Source organism: Mesoplodon mirus, assembly GCF_964341445.2.
Source record: "Mesoplodon mirus genome assembly, chromosome: 14".
NCBI classification, from domain to species: Eukaryota; Metazoa; Chordata; class Mammalia; order Artiodactyla; family Ziphiidae; genus Mesoplodon; species Mesoplodon mirus.
The window spans coordinates 10,902,542-10,921,667 of record NC_138990.1 but is presented as its reverse complement, the minus strand read 5'-3'; the positions used below and the strand labels follow the sequence as shown (position 1 = coordinate 10,921,667).

At 38.2% G+C, this 19,126-nt stretch overlaps 1 protein-coding gene across 1 annotated transcript; it reads left to right on the top strand.

The window, feature by feature from the left end:
• Window positions 1-765: 765 nt before the first annotated feature.
• Window positions 766-18,246, top strand: RNF103 (ring finger protein 103). The gene is made up of 4 exons (XM_082642465.1): window positions 766-995; window positions 3,409-3,548; window positions 11,957-12,072; window positions 16,229-18,246. The coding sequence occupies exons 1-4, from the start codon at window positions 770-772 to the stop codon at window positions 17,802-17,804; spliced, it is 2,058 nt and encodes a 685-aa protein (XP_082498591.1). The 5' UTR covers window positions 766-769; the 3' UTR covers window positions 17,805-18,246.
• The last annotated feature ends 880 nt before the right edge of the window (window positions 18,247-19,126 follow it).

Sequence of the window (19,126 nt, the reverse complement as noted above, 5' to 3'; positions counted from 1 at the left end):
CCTCTGCAGAGACTGCGACGCCCCCTCCTGGGCCGGGCCGCGGTGCCCGCCCGCCTGAAAGGCGCCGCCCGCCGGCCTGAGCGAACCTGCACTCGCCGCCGCCGCCGTTCCCCGCCGCGCTTCTCGTGGAGCCTTCGCGGCCGGCGGGGCCTGGGTCCTGGGCGCCGGGCGCGGCGCTGCAGCGGCCGGTCCTCCCCGCGCTGGGCCCCGGGCCTGGCCCCGCCGAGCACCGCGCCCTCCTGACTGCCGCCGCGGGAGCCCGGCCTCAGCCCGGCCGACTCCAACAGCCTCCCGGGACCGCCGCCCCTCCGGCCTCAGCCTGCAGCCCGGCCCCCTCTTCCTTTGTGAATCTGAATGATTTTTTTGGCCTCCCCACTTCCCCGTTGAGATTACGGTGCTAGAAGGCCGACCCCCCCACATCCCAGTGCCCCTCGCCGGGGGAATCGGCCCTCATCTTGTTCTTACCCGCGGGGTCTCCCCGCGCCTCTCTCCTTTCAGGGTTTAATGGGTGGACTTTTAAATTTTTTCCCCCTTTATTTTTCTCGCCTCTTGACTGGAAGGCCCCGCGCGAGGCTCTGCGCCTCTGCCGCTCCTGGTCTGTTCCTTACCCCCGCACAGTCCACCTGCCTCCCGCCGGGGATGGCCCCGCAGTGACGGCGGCGGGCGCCGTACCCCACGCCAGGCTGGTGCCCTCGCCCACACTCCCCCAGTCTCCCCTCCTCTCCTCCGTGTTCTGAGCTCTCTGAAAAGAGCGAAGACGCAGGGGAAGATGTGGCTGAAGCTTTTTTTCTTGCTCCTCTATTTTCTGGTCCTGTTCGTCCTGGCCAGGTTTTTTGAGGCCATTGTGTGGTACGAAACTGGCATCTTTGCCACCCAGCTGGTGGATCCGGTGGCGCTGAGCTTCAAGAAGCTGAAGACCATTCTGGAGTGCCGGGGGCTGGGGTACTCGGGGTTGCCCGAGAAGAAGGATGTCCGGGAACTGGTGGAAAAGTCAGGCGAGTATCGGCTCCCCGAGGGTCCCCTCCACTCGGAGGAGGGGACGACCCGTACTTCCTTGTACCTGGTGGTCCCCCAGAATGAGGCGGTACCTGGAAGGGTTAAGCAGACTACTTCCAGAGCTGCCCGGGTTTCCTTTGTCCAGGTTTTCTACCAAAAAAAAAGTAAATCCCAGTTTTTGGAAGGGGGCTGGGCTGGAATTATAGGTAGGGGTGTTGATGTGTCTTCCTAAGGTTATTTTAAAATAACAGTGTAAAGTGCAGCTTCTTAGTGTTGTTTACTCAACTGAGTGTTTTTCTCAAATTTCGGAAATGTCAGCCAGTTACAAACAAATTGGAAAGCATTATTTGCCAGTTGAAATTCATAAGTATATAAGAAAAACCCCAAAACGATGTCTGTAGATAGCAGCATTTGTCACCATAGTAATAACAAGTTACCCAGAGGGAAAAACATCATTGGGAATACTTAATATCAAAGAGGCATTTAGGCCTAGGATTTAAATTTTATTTTATTTGCTTTTTATTTTATTTTTTCTTCCAGATTTATTGAGATGTAGTTGACTTGCAGCACTGTACAAGTTTAAGGTGTATAGCATGATGATTTGATTTACATCCATCATGAAATGTTATCACAGTAAGTTTAGTGGACATCCATCATGTCATATAGATACAAAATTAAATAGAAAAAAAATTTTCTAAGATTTAAATTTTAAATATAGAGAAAGTGTACAGGGCACAGTATTAGCTTTTCATACTTTAAATTTGGTGAAAATAAGGTGAATATTTTTTGTGAATGCCTATCTTGTTTGTTTCGAAAGAGTTTATATTTCTCTAAGGATTTTTTTTTTAATTCTTATATCTTGGGTGTAAACTACTTTTCCCCTTCTGTGCCACAGGGGCTGCATCAGCTTAACTGGGTTGAGACATATTGATAGAATTGAGCTAAGAGATATTTAACATCTTAAAGAATGCATTTTCAGTAACTGTTGGTTTTGGGGGTAGGATTGGGTGAGAAATGTGCTTAATTTTTTTCACCCCTGGACAAAATATATCTTGGTTTAGATACACTTCCTGGAAGGGGAATGTACTGTAATTTGAGAAAGGCATTCTGGGTTGCTGTAGGAAGCAACTGAAACTGATAGTTATCTTTTTTTGTTGTTTCAAGTATATCTGTCAGCTGTGTCTTTTACAAGACAATTTTTTTTCCTTATTTAGTATCTCATGGCCATGTAGTATGATAGACAAGAATACTAACTCCAGAGGGCTTGAGCACCCAGGTATTTGCAGATCAAGGTTAAGATCACTGCTGGGATAGAGGAGGGAACACTCTGTAAAAGTGATGCATTTTTCTTTAGAGAAAACATAAAATTGTGTGTTACTTGCATAAAATTGTGCCTCTTGTTTACTGACTGGTTTATGGTGACTTTGATTAGTAGCATGGCTGGCCTGTAGGGTAGGGGGAATAAAGTAAAGTAGCAGATCTCTAAGAAATAAACTTTCTAGGTTTAGAAGTGAAAAGTACCTTAACTGCCCAAGCCAAATCATTTTTCATGGTAAAGTAATTTGATACCACATTTGTTTTCTTGTGACTTTTATTTAGTGTTGCCTTCCTCTGGGCCTAAAAATACTTGTAACTTTGAGTGTACAAGGAGCGCACATAATATTTAAAGAATACACACAGCTCATAAAAATATGACTCAGATCACACATTTTATAGCAGAGAGGTCTGGGTAAAGCAATTTAACTTTAGAATTTAAATATTTGTTGTGAACGGTTTTGCTGCCGTCATGATACAATGCTTGTTTTTGCATTGTTAACATTTAAGACAAAAGTTAAAATAATTTGACCTGTTTTTCTTTACTTTTTATTTGATGATACAAGGTGTAAATTTACACTGTAAATGTGTGTATGAATATGGAATTTGTTCTTATAGGTAATCTTTTGTATCTAACCTCCAAGTCATGTAAGCCCTGTTGCTATGTTACGCAGGTGGTGATAGCAAATTTTGTAAACCCATTTCTAATTCTTGTAAGTCAGAAGTATATAAATCATACTGTTTAAAAATTATTTGATGCCTGGACAAAAACTAAATAATATTGTGATGGCTTTTTGGGCTGGTATAAATTCAGTAATTTCCTAATAAATTATGTGATGATGCCACTAGAATATAAACTCCATCAGGAGATGGATTTTTATCTGTTTTGTTCATTTTTGCCTGACACATAGAAGGTTCTTCTTACATATTTACTAAATGAATGAATCTTAAATAGGTGTATTCAGGTTCTACTCTTCTGTAGAGTGCAATGAAAGTGCAATGACATAATTTTTTAACAGTATAAAATAGAATTTATCATTGAAGTTGGGAACATGAGATTTTTGCAATCTTATTAGTGTTATTTTTTCTTTTCTTCAGGTGACCTGATGGAAGGTGAGCTTTATTCTGCACTCAAAGAAGAAGAAGCATCTGAATCTGTTTCTAGTACCAATTTCAGTGGTGAAATGCACTTCTATGAGCTTGTAGAAGACACAAAAGATGGCATCTGGCTGGTTCAGGTATTAGAAACAGTGATAGAAGTGAAATCATTTTTACCAAAATAGTAGTCACCAGCTGGTGACACTTCTGTGTACTTGTGTCATGTTTCTTAGACATAACTCACTTCTCATAGGGAGGCAGTGTCCCCTTAAAGAGGTTTTGCAGACCAACAAAAATGAAAATTAATTAAAGAGTGGGGGAAGGGAAATGTTGGGGAAAGCGGGTTGACTGTTTGGTTTAGAACCAGCAGAAGCAAATCCATTTTAGTTGTTGGATCTGCATTATAAAGTAAGAAACACATATATATTCCTTTTATTTAGTGATTTGTACTGTTTCTCTCAGCTTTTGTTAACTCCAGTTTTTAATTCAGTTTTTAATTCATCATTTTTGTTTCTAAAGAAAGAACTATAGCCAACTTTGTGCCTATAGAGGAAGAACTATTGTGGGGAATGGTAGGGGAACTTATTACTTTGCTCATGAAATTGATGAGATTATAATTTTAAACCCTAGCTCTTATGCTATCAAAACTGTGAGATTTAATTAGCATATTAGAATTTTAGAGCTATGAAGGGCCTGAAAAATCATCTTTTATGCTTCCCAAAGTGTGGTTTATATGCCATTCATGGTAAATGAGTGGACACACATTATCATTTGTGTGTTTTTATGTAAATGAGAAAAATCAATATTATATTGAACATGGAATTTCATAAATATTGCTTAGGGAAAGTCTAAAGTTATTTAAATTTTTTAAAATATAAGTTCACTTAAAGTAACATATTAAGTAAATTAACAACATGAATTCAGCTAAAATTATGATCATTGAACCAGAATCAAATCCCAGAACCCCTCATTTCTCGTCCAGTGTTCTTGTTATTTCACATTGGGGTTGGCAAAGTTTGATTCAGGGCATAAAAAACAAAATAATTGGTGCTTCATATTTCTTTCTGAGAACAATGGCTGCAAAATAGGGTAGAAAAAGCTATTGAGTCCAGACACCTTATTTGCAGATCTGGTCCTGTCACTGATTTGCAATATGATTGTGGATAGATAGATTTTCTGTAGCACATGGCCTCAAATAAACACATATACACCTAAAGAAGATAGAATCGTACTATAGTCCGCTGGGCTAACGGGTTGACGTTTGGGAATTCTTCAGGTGATTGCATTGGATATCCATGACCTTTCCTTTACTTGCAACCTTCCTATTGTGTTTGACCTTCTACCCTCCAGATAATCTAGTTCGGCATTTTTTAAGTCTAGCAAACAGAGAAACTGGGAGGAGGGTATGGGTATTGTCTATACATTATCCATCAAATTCTAGTTTATTTGTGTGTTAAATTATTGGTATTGAAAAAATAAACTGTAGCATCTTTAAAGCCTTAATTTATAAATAGTTATTCTATTTCTTTTCCCAGACATTTATTTCTGATAGTTTGATCGAGGAGGACTTATTGGTTTTGGTAACTTCAATTTTATTACGGAGATTGAACTGAATAGCCAGTCCCTCTGCCCTGGGTCCTATGTCTCATGTTTGTCCACACATTGAACGGTCCCATAGAGATGAATGGTAAAGATGCTGAATACCTTCCAAAGTTGGAAAAAGCTATGTCAAAAGTCTGGAAATTCTTTTGGTATATAGAGTGCTGCCTATAGACTACGAACACATTCTGCTTCACTAATTAGCATTATAGTCTTGGCTTCTAAGTGATCTACTATTTTTCTATGTCATATTAAAGATAAGCATGGATTAAACTCCCTTAAGTTGTTACAAAATTCATACAGTTTATTCAGCAGTGAATTGTACACCAGGCTCTGGAGATATACCAGGAGCATACAACAGGCTAAGTCCTTGCTCTTTCAGGCAGCTCACATTCCAGTTGGGAGAGGGAGGCACTAACTAAATAAATATTTAATATAACATTAGTTAGTGGAAAGTGCTAAGAAGAAAAATAAGCAGGGTAAGGAGACAAGAGAGTGGCAAAGAATTCCCTGATAAGGTGATACTTGAATGAAGTGAAGAACAAGTAATGAATGGTAGTGAATGTAAACATTATAAATTCTAATCACTGAATTATTTTTCTCTGAAAATGTTTCTTTAAACTTCATAGGCATCAATAGTCAATGGTGCAGTAAGACACAATTTTTTCAGTGACCTTCAAGATTTGCCCTGATCACGACTGTCTGGCTTGTGTTCCCTCGGGCCAGTGGCTTACATCTGTCAAATGGCTGGCTTGGGTTGGAAGAACAGTCTCTGGCAGGACAACTGAGAAGACTGAGATCGAAACCTCAGTCACAGTGCCTTCAGCACTCTGAACTCGCTAACTAAGCTAATCAGCACAGACACTTTGGTTTAAGCTCCTAAGAGAGGGCCATGTTGTTTTGTTTTTTAATTGAAAATATCTTCTCAAAACAGAAGAGAAATACTCTCAGTTGCTTGTCATTCTTTCAGCTCAGATTATATTTATCTCATCTCTTGTGAAGAATAACATTCAAGAATTCAGTTTTTAACAATTTGAATTATCGTTCTTTTCTATTTGTTTTAAAAGAAGCTGACTCATTTCAGTTTGCTCTATCATTGTCGTTTTTTTTTAATCTGTGAGGGTGCATAGATCCCAAACAATTCAATCTTCTTCATATTGCATTTATTTTAGGTATCCTGGATAAGAAATATTTAAGCACATCAAAGTTCTTTCCTCTTTTGCTCCCAGGTTTCCAATATCATTTTCTTACTCAGATGAATTATACTCTCAGATGAATACCTAACTCTCAGGTAGCATATAACTGATAATTAGCACTTTAGACTTTATATGTCATTGAAAGGATGTCTAGGTTTACTGATTTGGGGAAAATGTGACTTTAATAAATGGGTATATGACTTAGCTATTCCATCACTTGGTCAGTTGATTATTTTTCTGGAATGGGTTGGTAATAATAAAAGATAATCTAGGTTGATTATCTTTTTTGGTGACACTGCATGTGGAATGACACTACAAAAGGAAACATGAATTTCTATAATTTAATTAATTCATCCTATATCCCTTATGATTTCTATCTTCTCGGTAACTCATGAGTTTATTTTCTGAATAATACATGTTAATGGTCTTCATATCTTTCTCCTAACTGTTTTAAGATGTATTGCTGCTCATGAATTATCCTTACATTAAAGCAGAGTGTTAGCACACTTCTTTTCATGTGAAGCTTTTTCGTGTCTCTCCTGTATTCTCTGTAATATGAGGTAGAAAGAACTAATTTTAGTTTCTAAGGCAGCAACACATATGGGACATCTTTACCAACAATACACTACATAATCCATGAAAGAACCAAGGCATCTTTTTTCTATCAGTTCTTTCTAACATTCTAAGTTTTCCTGCTTTGTTCCTAACCTGACCTCATATCTTTCATTAGCTCTTTATTTCCAGTTTTGTGGATTCTTTGATTCTGATGCCTACCAATCTTTTTAGCGTCACAAATAGAAGTTACTTTTCTTTCAAAAGATTCTTGGTCAGGCTTTTTTTTTTTTTTTTTGTCTGTGTTGGGTCTTCGTTGCTGCACACGGGCTTTCTCTAATTGCGGTGAGCAGGGGCTACTCTTCGTTGCGGTGCGTGGGCTTCTCATTGTGGTGGCTTCTCTTGTTGCAGAGCATGGGCTCTAGGCGCGAGGGCTTCAGTGGTTGCAGCACGCGGGCTCAGTAGTTGCAGCACGCAGGCCCTGGATCACAGGCTCGGTAGTTATGGTGCATGGGTTTAGTTGCTCCACGGCATGTGAGATCTTCCCGGACCAGGAATCGAACCTGTGTCCCCTGCATTGACAGGTGGATTCTTAACCACTGTGTCACCAGGGAAGTCCCAGCAGATAGGCTTTTGAAATGGAAAAGTTAGTGTACATTGTGGGTTTTATGGATTTATCCTTATCTTAACATTTCTATTTCTACATTCTGACTTTTGTTCAAAGAAGTTCAAAGAGGGACCGTACTATCTGTTCTCTCCTGGCTTTGTCACGTTATAAGGAATTTAACATCAGTGGACTTGAGGTAACAGTGAAAAGCATCATATGATTTAAAGTAAAGCTTTAGGTCAATATTTACTGAAGTATTATGTTAATACAGTTCCTGTTTGGCTGAAAAGACTTACTAGCTGTTTTAAAACTTGTTTATTTTTTACTCCTAGACAGTAGTTTTGTTCAGGGAGGTTCTAAGTTATTTATTCCTCTCTTGACGCTATGCTAAAGGCGAAATACTTCGCAAGCCATCTTATCCTTTATTTTGTATTGGTGAAGAGCTTTTATTTGTGTTTACTCATAAAGAAAGCTAGTGAGGCTACCAAAGAAATCATTAAATGCTGTTGAATTTTGTTTTTGTCAATTACTCATCTTCACTTTTAATGAGTTTATACAATTTGCATATATATATTTAGGTTGGTCTATGATTTTTTTTTTTTTTTTTGGCCATGCCATACAGCATGCAGGATCTTAGTTCCCCGACCGGGGATCGAACCCGTGCCCCCTGCAGTGGAAGCGTGGAGTCTTAACCACTGGACCTCTGGGGAAGTCCCTGTGGTCTATGATTTTGAAAGTAGAAACTCGCTGTTATAATGAAATATTGAGAGATGCAGAAAAATATTATAGCTCTACACTCCTTTTATATGGAGTTATGTTATTTAATTTAGCCTCCATGTTGTTGTATGGGGAATAACAATATTAAAAGGGAAATGACAGATGTTCTGATTAGTAATAAAACCCACCTCTGAAAAATAGGGGAAAGTGTGTGGGTTTTTTCTTATACCAGTGTAATACATGTGGAAGGGAGTAAGCAATAACCTGAGGCCCAGTTTTTCTTTGTAAGTTTAACTGGACTACACAAGACTGACATCAGAAAATATGGCAACTTCGCATCTCACACTGTCCAACTCAGTTCCTTCCAGTGCTGTGCTGGAGCCAGCTCCAACTGCTTCATGAAGGGCGGTTGTTAACATCCCTTTCCAACTCCGCAGTTAGAGATGTCACGTTGGTAACTTGAAATCAGCCATGTGGGAGTATTTACACCAAGGAAATAAGTAAATGATAGAAACCAGAGCTTCTGTTTTCTTCTAGACAGCTAGTTGTTAAACATTTACCAGCAAACCACTGGTTTCATCCATTCATCCAACCATCTAACAAATATTTATTGAAATCTAATGTGTGCCAGCTGAACCTGTGATAAGGGCAAAAAAGACAAATAACCTACAGTCTGCCATAGGACAGCTTACAGCTTGGTTTACTAAAATGTGTGGGCCAGTAAAAAAATCTTAGCATAGATTACCTTTTCCAGCTAAGTTAGATGGTCTGTGATGGTGCTACCATCTTGAGAGATCCTAAAGAACTATTAGACAATAAAGTAAAAACCAGGAAAATTAGTACTAGGAAAAACCTAGTAGTTTTTTTTTTTTCCTGGAAAAAGTGTATTTTTAAATACACTGAACTGGAAGTCTTTGTGTGTGACTGGGGTCAAGAACATTGATGTGCAGTTGCATAGCCAGGTACTAGTTATGCTAATGTTTGTCAGAAAACATCCCAGATGACAGGTTGCTGGGGAAGGGACTTTCATTATAACGGAAATCGGAAACTTGGAGCCTTTAGAGAACCTATATAATCAGAAGTAAGAGAATGAGTTACTAAACCATAAAAAGCTGAAATAGTTTAATTCAACATAAATATTTAATAAGTGCCCAACTGACTTAGGCACCATGCTAGCTGCAGGGAATACAATGGTGAGCGAGTGTAGGGATGCTGGTTAGAGAGGCAGATACCCTGGGAAGGGGGATGGAAAGATTGCTTCACTGCTAGCCTATGTTGCCAGGTCTGTTCCAGACTTGAGACTTGGAACTCAGGCTGTACTTTCATCTAGTTTTTTCGAGTCTCTGAAAATATTCCCCACAGAGAATGCAACATCTTTCGTGAACTGCAGAGGAATATGTTTCCCCTTTCACCACCAGAGTGAATGCCATTCAGAATCACTCTGCATGCTTTTGGTTGTGAGCTATAACTTGGAAACTCTTACTGATGTGACACAGTAGTAATAGAGTATTTTGTTGTGCCATGTGACAAGCCAGATGAGTTATTCTGTTAAAACATTTTTAGTGGTTGTTTAATTTGGCCTCCAAGAAATTTAATTTATGCTAAACCTTCAGTTGAATAATATAACTATATAGGACATTGGACAAAGCAATTTCTAATTGCGTAAATATAACTAAAGAGTCAAATAAAATGCTTTCATGTACTGCCTAAGGGATTTTTCATTTTTGTGTGGTTCTCTTAGTCAGGAATTATTAAACTCTTCAAAGCAGATGTTGGAATAGCTTGCTGAATAAATAAGGCCCTGGGGTTAAACATTGTCATGTACCTGCCTCAGAGATATTCACCACCTCTCTTCACACACTTTTGTTGTCTGTCCTATAACCAGGGGTGCCTGGAGCAACCCCCTCGTTCCTACTTCCTTTCCTAGCATTGGATGACTGTGCAGTGATCAGGATCTTCACTGAAAGATGCCCCTAGACTGAGGGCCAAATCCTATATTGATTAAAGCAACCGCTTGATTAACCCCTTGACACAGTGTCATTATGAATACAGGCCTGAAGTGTTTGGGTTATTTGCAGCCTTGATCAGGAAATAGGAGTGAAAGGGGAGTTATTTTAAAAAACAGGGCAAAGACCAGGGAGTATAGCGATATGATTTTACAGAGATTTCTTAATCCTTCCGAGTAATCCGAAAAATAAGTTCAAGATTTCTTTGGTTACTTGATGGAGAAAAGAACTACCATATTGACTCTTCAGTGGTAGGAAAAGAAAAAAAGAAGAGAAGAGAAAAGCCTGCCTTGCTTCATCTCCCTTATTCTTCAGATAAAATTTATAAAGTACTTTTAGACAATGGAAAAATGTGGAAGCTAGGAACTTACTGGGTAATGTAACCTGTGTGCACCTCCTCAGAAAGCGCTTTCACCACTAAGACCATGTCCTCAAATTGCTCTCCTCCTGGTTACCTCAACCATCTGAGCATTTTAATAACATGTGCCTCCCTCATTAAGGCCATTTATTTTCACTTAAAAGTACTATCAGAACCATTTGTTCAATGCCCTAAATTGTATATTTGTGTATGTATTTATTAAGCCTCAAAGTTATGTTACAGAATGTTACATACCTATGTGTGTCTCTGTAGGTATGAGGATGATAGTATCAATGATATATGGCAAAGGTTATTGGACAGTAATCTGTTGGCACATAAAGTGAACTTTAAGTCACTTGTCACCACCACGCACTTTCTCTCCTCCTGCTGCCCTTGAAATTTGTTAGACTTCCCAGCAGAGAGACCAGAGATGAGGTATTTGCACCAACTCTTGCCTCTCCCAGGCACCCATTGCACACACTCACCTGGGATTTCACTTCCTGGAGGCTTTGTGAACGTGAAAATGGCCCCTCCTTCTAGAGAGTTTAGAGGCCCCCAGAGTATTCCGCTGTAATTTTGAATTAAATAGTATCAGTAATATAGCATTCATGAAAATAAACTTGGCCTGTATACCCTGGGCTTAAAATAAATCAAACAGATGGGTTCATGAAGACATAGGACACTTTTGGCTTTCCTTTAAGTTCCCATTTAGTTATTTTTGTTTTTAATATATACTTTCCATTTGTTTTTTACTGGTATCTCTATTCATTAAAATCAGGAAGATCAGGAATAAAGGGAAAAGGTATTAACAATTAGAAAGTCTGAGAAAAGTCATTGCATATTTTGAAGGTTAAGCTACATTAAAAAATATTTTTTTTCTTCTCCCAATCCTAAGTGTTTGAAAGCTATTTGCAAATTTGAATTTAGAAGTTCAAGAATGTAGAATTTATTAATGGTAATTGTTTAATATGTTAGAACCTTTCGTGATTGTTAAGAAAAATGCCATAGTAGTATATGGATTTAGTCAAGCATAGTTTAATAGAAAACATGTGTTTGACTCTTGGCTCCATAATTACACTTTTAAAAACGTGAAATTTGAACTCGTTGAACCCACATGTGGTAATTTTTAGTAAGCTTTATTTGGGTTATTTAAAATTTTCTTTTCAGAGCAGAGAAATGACTCCAAGGGCCATTTTCTTCCTGTGTAAGTTAATTCTAGAGGATAAGCCGCACGGAGGAGAATGTGGCTAGCTTTTTAATACGGTTTTGACTCCCCCTCTGCATAACTACCACAGAGTGTGAGAGTTTAATGTACTATATTCAGTGATTTAAATTTCTTCCAGTTGGACAGTTGCTCCTTTTACAAGAATTGCAGTGATAATATGATGACATAGTAAGCAAAGACCTAGGAACAGAATATGTTTTTCAAAAAAAGTAAAGTTATAGATGTAAATGGTTGGTTTGACTCCATTTTAGGTGATTAAAGTATCTGTTTTTCTTTTGGGGGGAATAGGTTATAGCAAATGACAGAAGTCCTTTGGTGGGTAAAATCCACTGGGAGAAAATGGTGAAAAAGGTGTCAAGATTTGGAATACGTACAGGCACGTTTAACTGTTCCAGTGACCCCAGGTAAGTTGATTAGGCAATTCTTAGAATTTGAGTTCTGACCAGAATTTTTTTAATGTGATAAAGACAGTGGTATTAGAAGCCTGTTTAAACTGAAAGTTAATTAGCATGTTTAGCACATTGTTAGTTACACAGGTATTTGATTAATAGTTTTTGATAACTGGCAGTTATTTACTTTCTCTCTGAGATCTCTTTTTGTCTGGTTCTTCTATGTTGTTTCTAACGGGGGTGACTCTTTAGAGTATGTCTTCGTTTTTTTTGTTTCAATTTTACTTCCCAAAGAGACTTAAGTACATTGATGGCTTTAGGTGACCCCTTTGTGCTGACCTAAATCTTCTTTCATAATTTGGACCTCTAATTTGCATTTTGACACTTGTTTCCATTTGCCATACGAGTACCCCAGATAGACTCTGTTCCCTAAACCTGGTGTTCAAATTCATATTCATCTTTTTTTTTTTAGTAAACCATGTGCCCTTTCTACCTTTTCTTTTACTGTCCTTTACTATTTTTTTTTCCATTTTCTCAGACAAAAATCTTTGCAGGCATTTTTGTTTTTCTTTTTGTCATCATCTCCAGTATTTAGTCTGTCACATTACTTCTTGTTTCATTATTCCATTGTTTCTTCTTTGAAATGGGTTTTATTTCAATTTCTAGTTCCTCCAAGTTATAACTTGAATTCATTCATTTATTTAATTATCCATTCAGTAAACATTTAATAAAAGATTAGCGGGACTTCCCTGGTGGCACAGTGGTTAAGAATCTGCCTGCCAGTGCAGGGGACCACAGGTTCGAGCCCTGGTCTGGGAAGATCCCACATGCCGCGGAGCAACTAAGCCCATGCGCCACAACTACGGAAGCCCGCGTGCCTAGAACCTGTGTTTCACAACAAGAGAAGCCACTACAGTGAGAAGCCCACACACCACAATGAGTAGCCCCCGCTCAACGCAACTAGAGAAAGCCCGCGTGCAGAGATCCAACACAGCCAAATATAAATAAATAAATAAATTTATTTAAAAGAAAAAGATTAGCACGTACAGCGTGTTCTGTTCAGTGCTGAGGACGGGGCATATGATACGTACGGAGAAGCCCCCACGTTAGGTAGTTTCTAATGTAGGTAGATACGCCTGGCTTACCTATGTCGGTTATATGTGGTCACAATGGGAGACCCATTCGCTGTAGAAAACCCTCCTCCACCACTGCTTCACCTCAAATTCTCCTTCCCTTCTCCTTCAGGCTTACGTTTGCTTCGATTTTCCTCACTGTCCTTGTTTTGCTCACTTGTAGTGTAGGCTGAGATGTGTGGTAGGAGGACTCCTTAAAAGTTGGGGATAAGAAGGAAACTTGTGTCTCCTGACTCACATTTAGTCTTCTCATTTACCCACAAAGCTCCCATTTTCATCTTCACCACAGAACCTTTATCATATTCTAATGCCTTTGGTTGAAATGTCCAAGATAGTGTAAGTGTTCATGTTCTTACGAAAAGGAAATCATTCTTATTTCTGTCTTGTGTTTACCAAAGACAACGGCATTTGGTCTTATTCCATCATTCCCAGATGGTCTAAGTGAAAGATCTTTTTCCCTCCCACTGGTGATTGCAATACCAGAATAAATGATAGTTCTGATGTTTTGATATTGTTTTTTCAGATAATGCCAAAAGTCAGTATTAGCATCACTAATTTATTGAAAAATATTCAGTACTTATTTTTTTAAATGAATAAACTAAATAATACATTTTAAACACTAACTTATAAATATATTAGAAAATATCAAGTAAGTACAAAAATATAAAGGTCAAACACATATTTCAGTCTAACATAAGTTCTTAAATAACAATAGAGAATTCAAAATGAAACTAAGCACGACATAAAGTGAAGATGATCTATTCAGCATGAAAAACTGAAGGAAATAGTAGAATTGATTTTTAATATAATTTTATAAAGCAAAATGCATCAGAAGTGTCATAATTGAGTCCAGTGGACTTTAGTGCAAATTATTCTAGCTTTTCTTTTGAAAAGCCCTTTTTGATTCTATACCAGCTGAGGAACGGTGAAGAGATACATATAATCTACCTCCAAGTTTTCTCTAAATCCTTCATCTTCGTCTTCAGATAATCCCACCTCTTATTTATGATGGAAGAGACCTTTTTTGAGCAACTTTTTGCTTTTTTGTTGACTGCGGCTATAATTTTTTGTTATTAAAGAAGCACTTTTACATCTTCTTCCTTAGTTTCATCACAAAGATGAAGATCTTGATGCAGAGTTACTTATATCAGTTTCAGTATTGTCATGTTGGTTTCCTTTTATTTGGAAAATCTTCCGACTAGAGTAAGAACTGTTCTTGTCATAGATGCTGTGCTTAGTCAGGGTCATTTTTTTTCTTTTTTTTGAGGATTATGGAGATGCAGAAGAACAAAATAGGGAGATAATAGAAAAGCGTGTTTAGAATGTCAATGCAGGGTGTAACTGGGCAGAGAATAGTGTTATTCAGCAAGCATGCATTTTAACATGTTGAATAATTCAGTCATCATCTTGACCTCAGATTTTTAAAAACAGCAAAACTCTCTACTCTGCTGCCTATGTTGCTTTCTTTGACTGTAGTTCCTTCTCTTGGGTGGCCTCCAGGACAGCCTCCTCTGATGTGCTAACCCCATTGTATAGTAGTATTTTCCTGACCTGTTTTGCTCCCCTTAAGAACATTCAGGACCTCCACTCTGTACAGTATCTGACTCTATCCACGGCAGCAGTTTTCATTTCTTTCCCACACAGCCATCTTGCCTGGCCCCAGTTCCGCTAATTCCCCAACCCAGTGATCTATCTCAGGGGCCTTTCCCCTGTCAGGTCTATTCTCTACTCTCTGTCTCCCCCCACCTTTGGAGAAAGAAGGAAGTGACATGGGATATGTATCGGGAGGTTGGAGAGGCGGGGCAGAGATAGTAAAGAGTGGGATGGCACTGGAATTACAGGAGCTGAGTGATAAATGGGCCAGGAGGGCTTATGATGAAAGAATCAGGGATGCGTGCCCATGGGCTAAGCAGGGAAAAGAAAGTAAAGGGAAGATTGGTGAGCAGGACAGGAAGGCCAAGGTGACCAATGACCTTGTCTGAAGAAACAGCATTTTATGAACAGAATACCAAGGTTTCTTTTAAAATATAGTATGCCTTATCAGAAACTGGAGTGCCAAAACTCACTAGCTATGTTTTTTTTTAATTTTTTTATCATTTTTAGTCTTCAAATTCTCTAAGAGATCTGAAAAGGTTTACCTTAAGAACTAGAGGATATTTTTGTGGTGTCATCATTGAACTTATTCAGACCTTTAAAAAGGTTTTTTAAATTGGCAGTAAAAAGTTTTTATATTGATATGAACATTAGTCTTTTCTGTCTGACAGTGGGGTTTTAAAATTAATATGGTGTACTTTATTTGTGTGTTGGATTTCAAGTCTGGAAAACATGATTTAATTTGAAAGATATATGATGACATACAAAATTTTATTGTCCTGGGTACTCTTAAATTCTTGTGAAATGATAAACCTTAAAACTGTCACTTAGTTCTGAACTGAAAAGAAAGTACATAGTACATTTGTTTTCTTCCATGAAGAAATGTATGCACTAAGATAAGACTTTGCTTGTTTTACACAGTAAAATTTTCTGTTTGAAAGACTGTCATTTAATTTATGACACAAATCAGAAGCCAAATATTCTCTGAGGTGGTTATAGAAAGATGAACAGAATGACCAAGAGTAGAAATGTGTCATCACAAGTATCCTACGCAATTTAAAAAGTAAAGCTGGTTAGATATTTAAGATGTGAGTAAGGCAACTATCTATACGTAGTTGACTTGTTGTTTTGCGGGGAGGGTGGTGGAAATAGCATTCATGTCAATGAACTATTATTTTGCATTGGACAAATACACTGTTACAGAATAGAAGATATTTTATTTTGTCAGAGTATATAATTCTTAACCCGTTTCAATTAAAGCAGTATTGACATTAATGGTACTATCTTGTTACTTTTGAGTGTAATTTGTTTTTTGGGGAGAGGGTATCTTTCAAGTGCTAAGGAAATGTATCAGGGAAAAGACAAACTGTTTGCACAACAGTGAAGATACGCAAGCTAGCTCATTTAGCAGCCTGGCTATTTACTTACAGTCTCTTCTCTTATAGATACTGCAGGAGAAGAGGCTGGGTACGATCCACACTCATTATGTCTGTTCCACAAACAAGTACTTCTAAAGGGAAGGTCATGCTTAAAGAATACAGTGGGCGCAGGATCGAAGTAGAACACATTTTTAAGTGGATAACTGCTCATGCAGCTGCACGGATCAAAACCATTTATAATGCTGAACGTTTGAAAGAAGAATGGAATAAAAGTGACCAATACTGGGTAAAAGTATACCTATTTGCAAAACTTGACCAACCCCCAGCTTTCTTCTCTGCACTAAGCATAAAGTTCACTGGAAGAGTTGAGTTTATTTTTGTAAATGTGGAAAATTGGGACAACAAGAGTTATATGACAGATATTGGTGTATATAACATGCCATCATACATACTTAGAACTCCTGAAGGAATTTACAGGTATGGAAACCACACAGGCGAATTTATATCCCTTCAGGCCATGGATTCGTTTTTGCGCTCAGTACAACCTGAAGTAAACGATTTGTTTGTTTTGAGCTTGGTTCTAGTTAATCTTATGGCTTGGATGGACTTATTTATCACACAAGGAGCTACCATAAAACGATTTGTGGTTCTCATAAGCACTTTAGGGACATACAATTCTCTATTAATTATTTCCTGGCTACCTGTGTTGGGCTTTTTACAGCTCCCTTACTTAGATAGCTTTTATGAGTATAGCTTAAAATTGTTGAGATATTCCAATACGACCACGCTGGCTTCCTGGGTCAGGGCAGACTGGATGTTTTATTCTTCACACCCAGCCTTGTTTCTTAGTACATACCTTGGACATGGTTTACTAGTCGATTACTTTGAGAAGAAGAGACGGCGCAACAGCAACAATGATGAAGTCAATGCCAATAACTTAGAGTGGTTATCAAGCCTGTGGGACTGGTACACCAGCTACCTCTACCACCCGATTGCTTCTTTTCAGAACTTTCCTGTAGAATCTGACTGGGACGAAGACCCTGACTTGTTCTTGGAGCGATTAGCTTTCCCTGACCTTTGGCTTCACCCTCTGATACCAACTGATTATATAAAAAACTTGCCCGTGTGGCGATTTAAATGTCTTGGCGTCCAGTCTGAAGAGGAAATGTTGGAAGGTTCTCAAGATATTGAAAATGACTCAGACAGTGACAGCACAGACCCTTTTAGCAGTGAGAAGGAAGTATTTGAAGATAAACAAAGCGTAGTTCACAATTCTCCAGGAAGAGCAAGTCACTGTGATCCTGAGGCTTGTTCGTGTGCCAACAAATATTGTCAGACCAGCCCTTATGAAAGGAAGGGGCGGTCCTATGGATCATATAGCACTAATGAAGACATGGAACCTGACTGGTTACCGTGGCCTGCTGATATGCTGCACTGCACTGAATGTGTTGTTTGCCTAGAGAATTTTGAAAATGGATGTTTGCTAATGGGGTTGCCTTGTGGTCACGTGTTCCATCAGAATTGCATTGTGATGTGGTTGGCTGGGGGCCGACACTGTTGCCCTGTTTGCCGGTGGCCTTCTTATAAAAAAAAGCAGCCATATGCACAACACCAGCCCTTGTCAAACGATGTCCCATCTTAACCATGTGCAATTTGTCCTTTATAAGCTTTGCGTATCTTACAGCTTGCCTTTTTAATGTTAGTCACAAAGTTTTTGTGGTTTGACGTTTAATTTAATGTTAGTGCAGTGACAGGAAATATACATTTTGCTAATGTTGATGACAGTTATCTGGTTGCCTAGTGTGTCAATATGAATGCATACTTAAATGTAAAAATTTTTATTTACAACATTGGAAATTCAGAAGTTAATGTTTTTTTGTAAGCACAAAAGAAGTAAGATAGAAATTTATCCTAGCAAGACTTTACAGGGTAGGATCAAATTCTAATGGAATTGAGACAGTTTCTTATCCTAAGTGTTTCCTCCCTTTTTACAATCTGTGTCCGGCACCTCTTGGTTAAATAATGTATGCTCTGAGACATGAACTTAAAACAGGCCTATGAAATAAATTATTTTAAAACCAGAAGATTACAGCTTTTTTAAAATTGTTTTTGATAAGGTGGCTGAGTGCTGTAACTGTCACAGGTAAGTCAACTATGATTCTTGACTCATGTGGGGGAAAAACAAGACAAATCATGTTGCTGACACTAGCCAGAGGTGATGTTAGTCCACCTTGGTTAGCTTTGATGGGAAGGAATTTCATGGTGGGCTTTTTTTAAAGTATTAAATCATTTATGAGTAGATTCATGTAAATAAAATCAACTATAGCATATTGGCCACACATAGATTACTTTATATATTTTTCCTGACTTTTTATTTTGAAAAAATTTTTAACTATAGAAAAGTTGGAAACATAGTACAATGAACATTCATTTCTCTATCTAATTCACCAGCTGTTTACATTTTGTTATATTTGCTGTATCTCCTCTTTCTATAATCTTTTTTTCCTTTCTCTCTCTTTTTTTTTTTTTTTTTTTTTGCTGATCCCTTTGAAGGTAAATTTCGGTCATCATGATGCTTCTTTGCCACTAAAATGTATCACCATGTAACTCCTATGAACAAGGACATTTTTTATATAACCACCACACCATTATCACACCCAGGAAATTTAACATTGATTTAATAATATCTAATATACAATTTGTACTCCCCAGTTGCTCCCAAAATATTCTATATCTTTATATGTTTCTGTTTTGTTTTTATTGGGAACTCAGGCAAAGTTTATGTTTGCGTTTAGTCTCCTTTGTTTCATTCTTTTCTGTAGAGCAGTTCCCCTGCCCCCCCCCCCTTTTTTTAAAGTCTTCTCTGACATTTTTGAAGAGTACAGGCTAGTTGGCTTATGGAATGTTCCACATTTCTGGATTTGTCTGAGTGTTTCTTCATGATTAGATTTAAAGTAAACAATA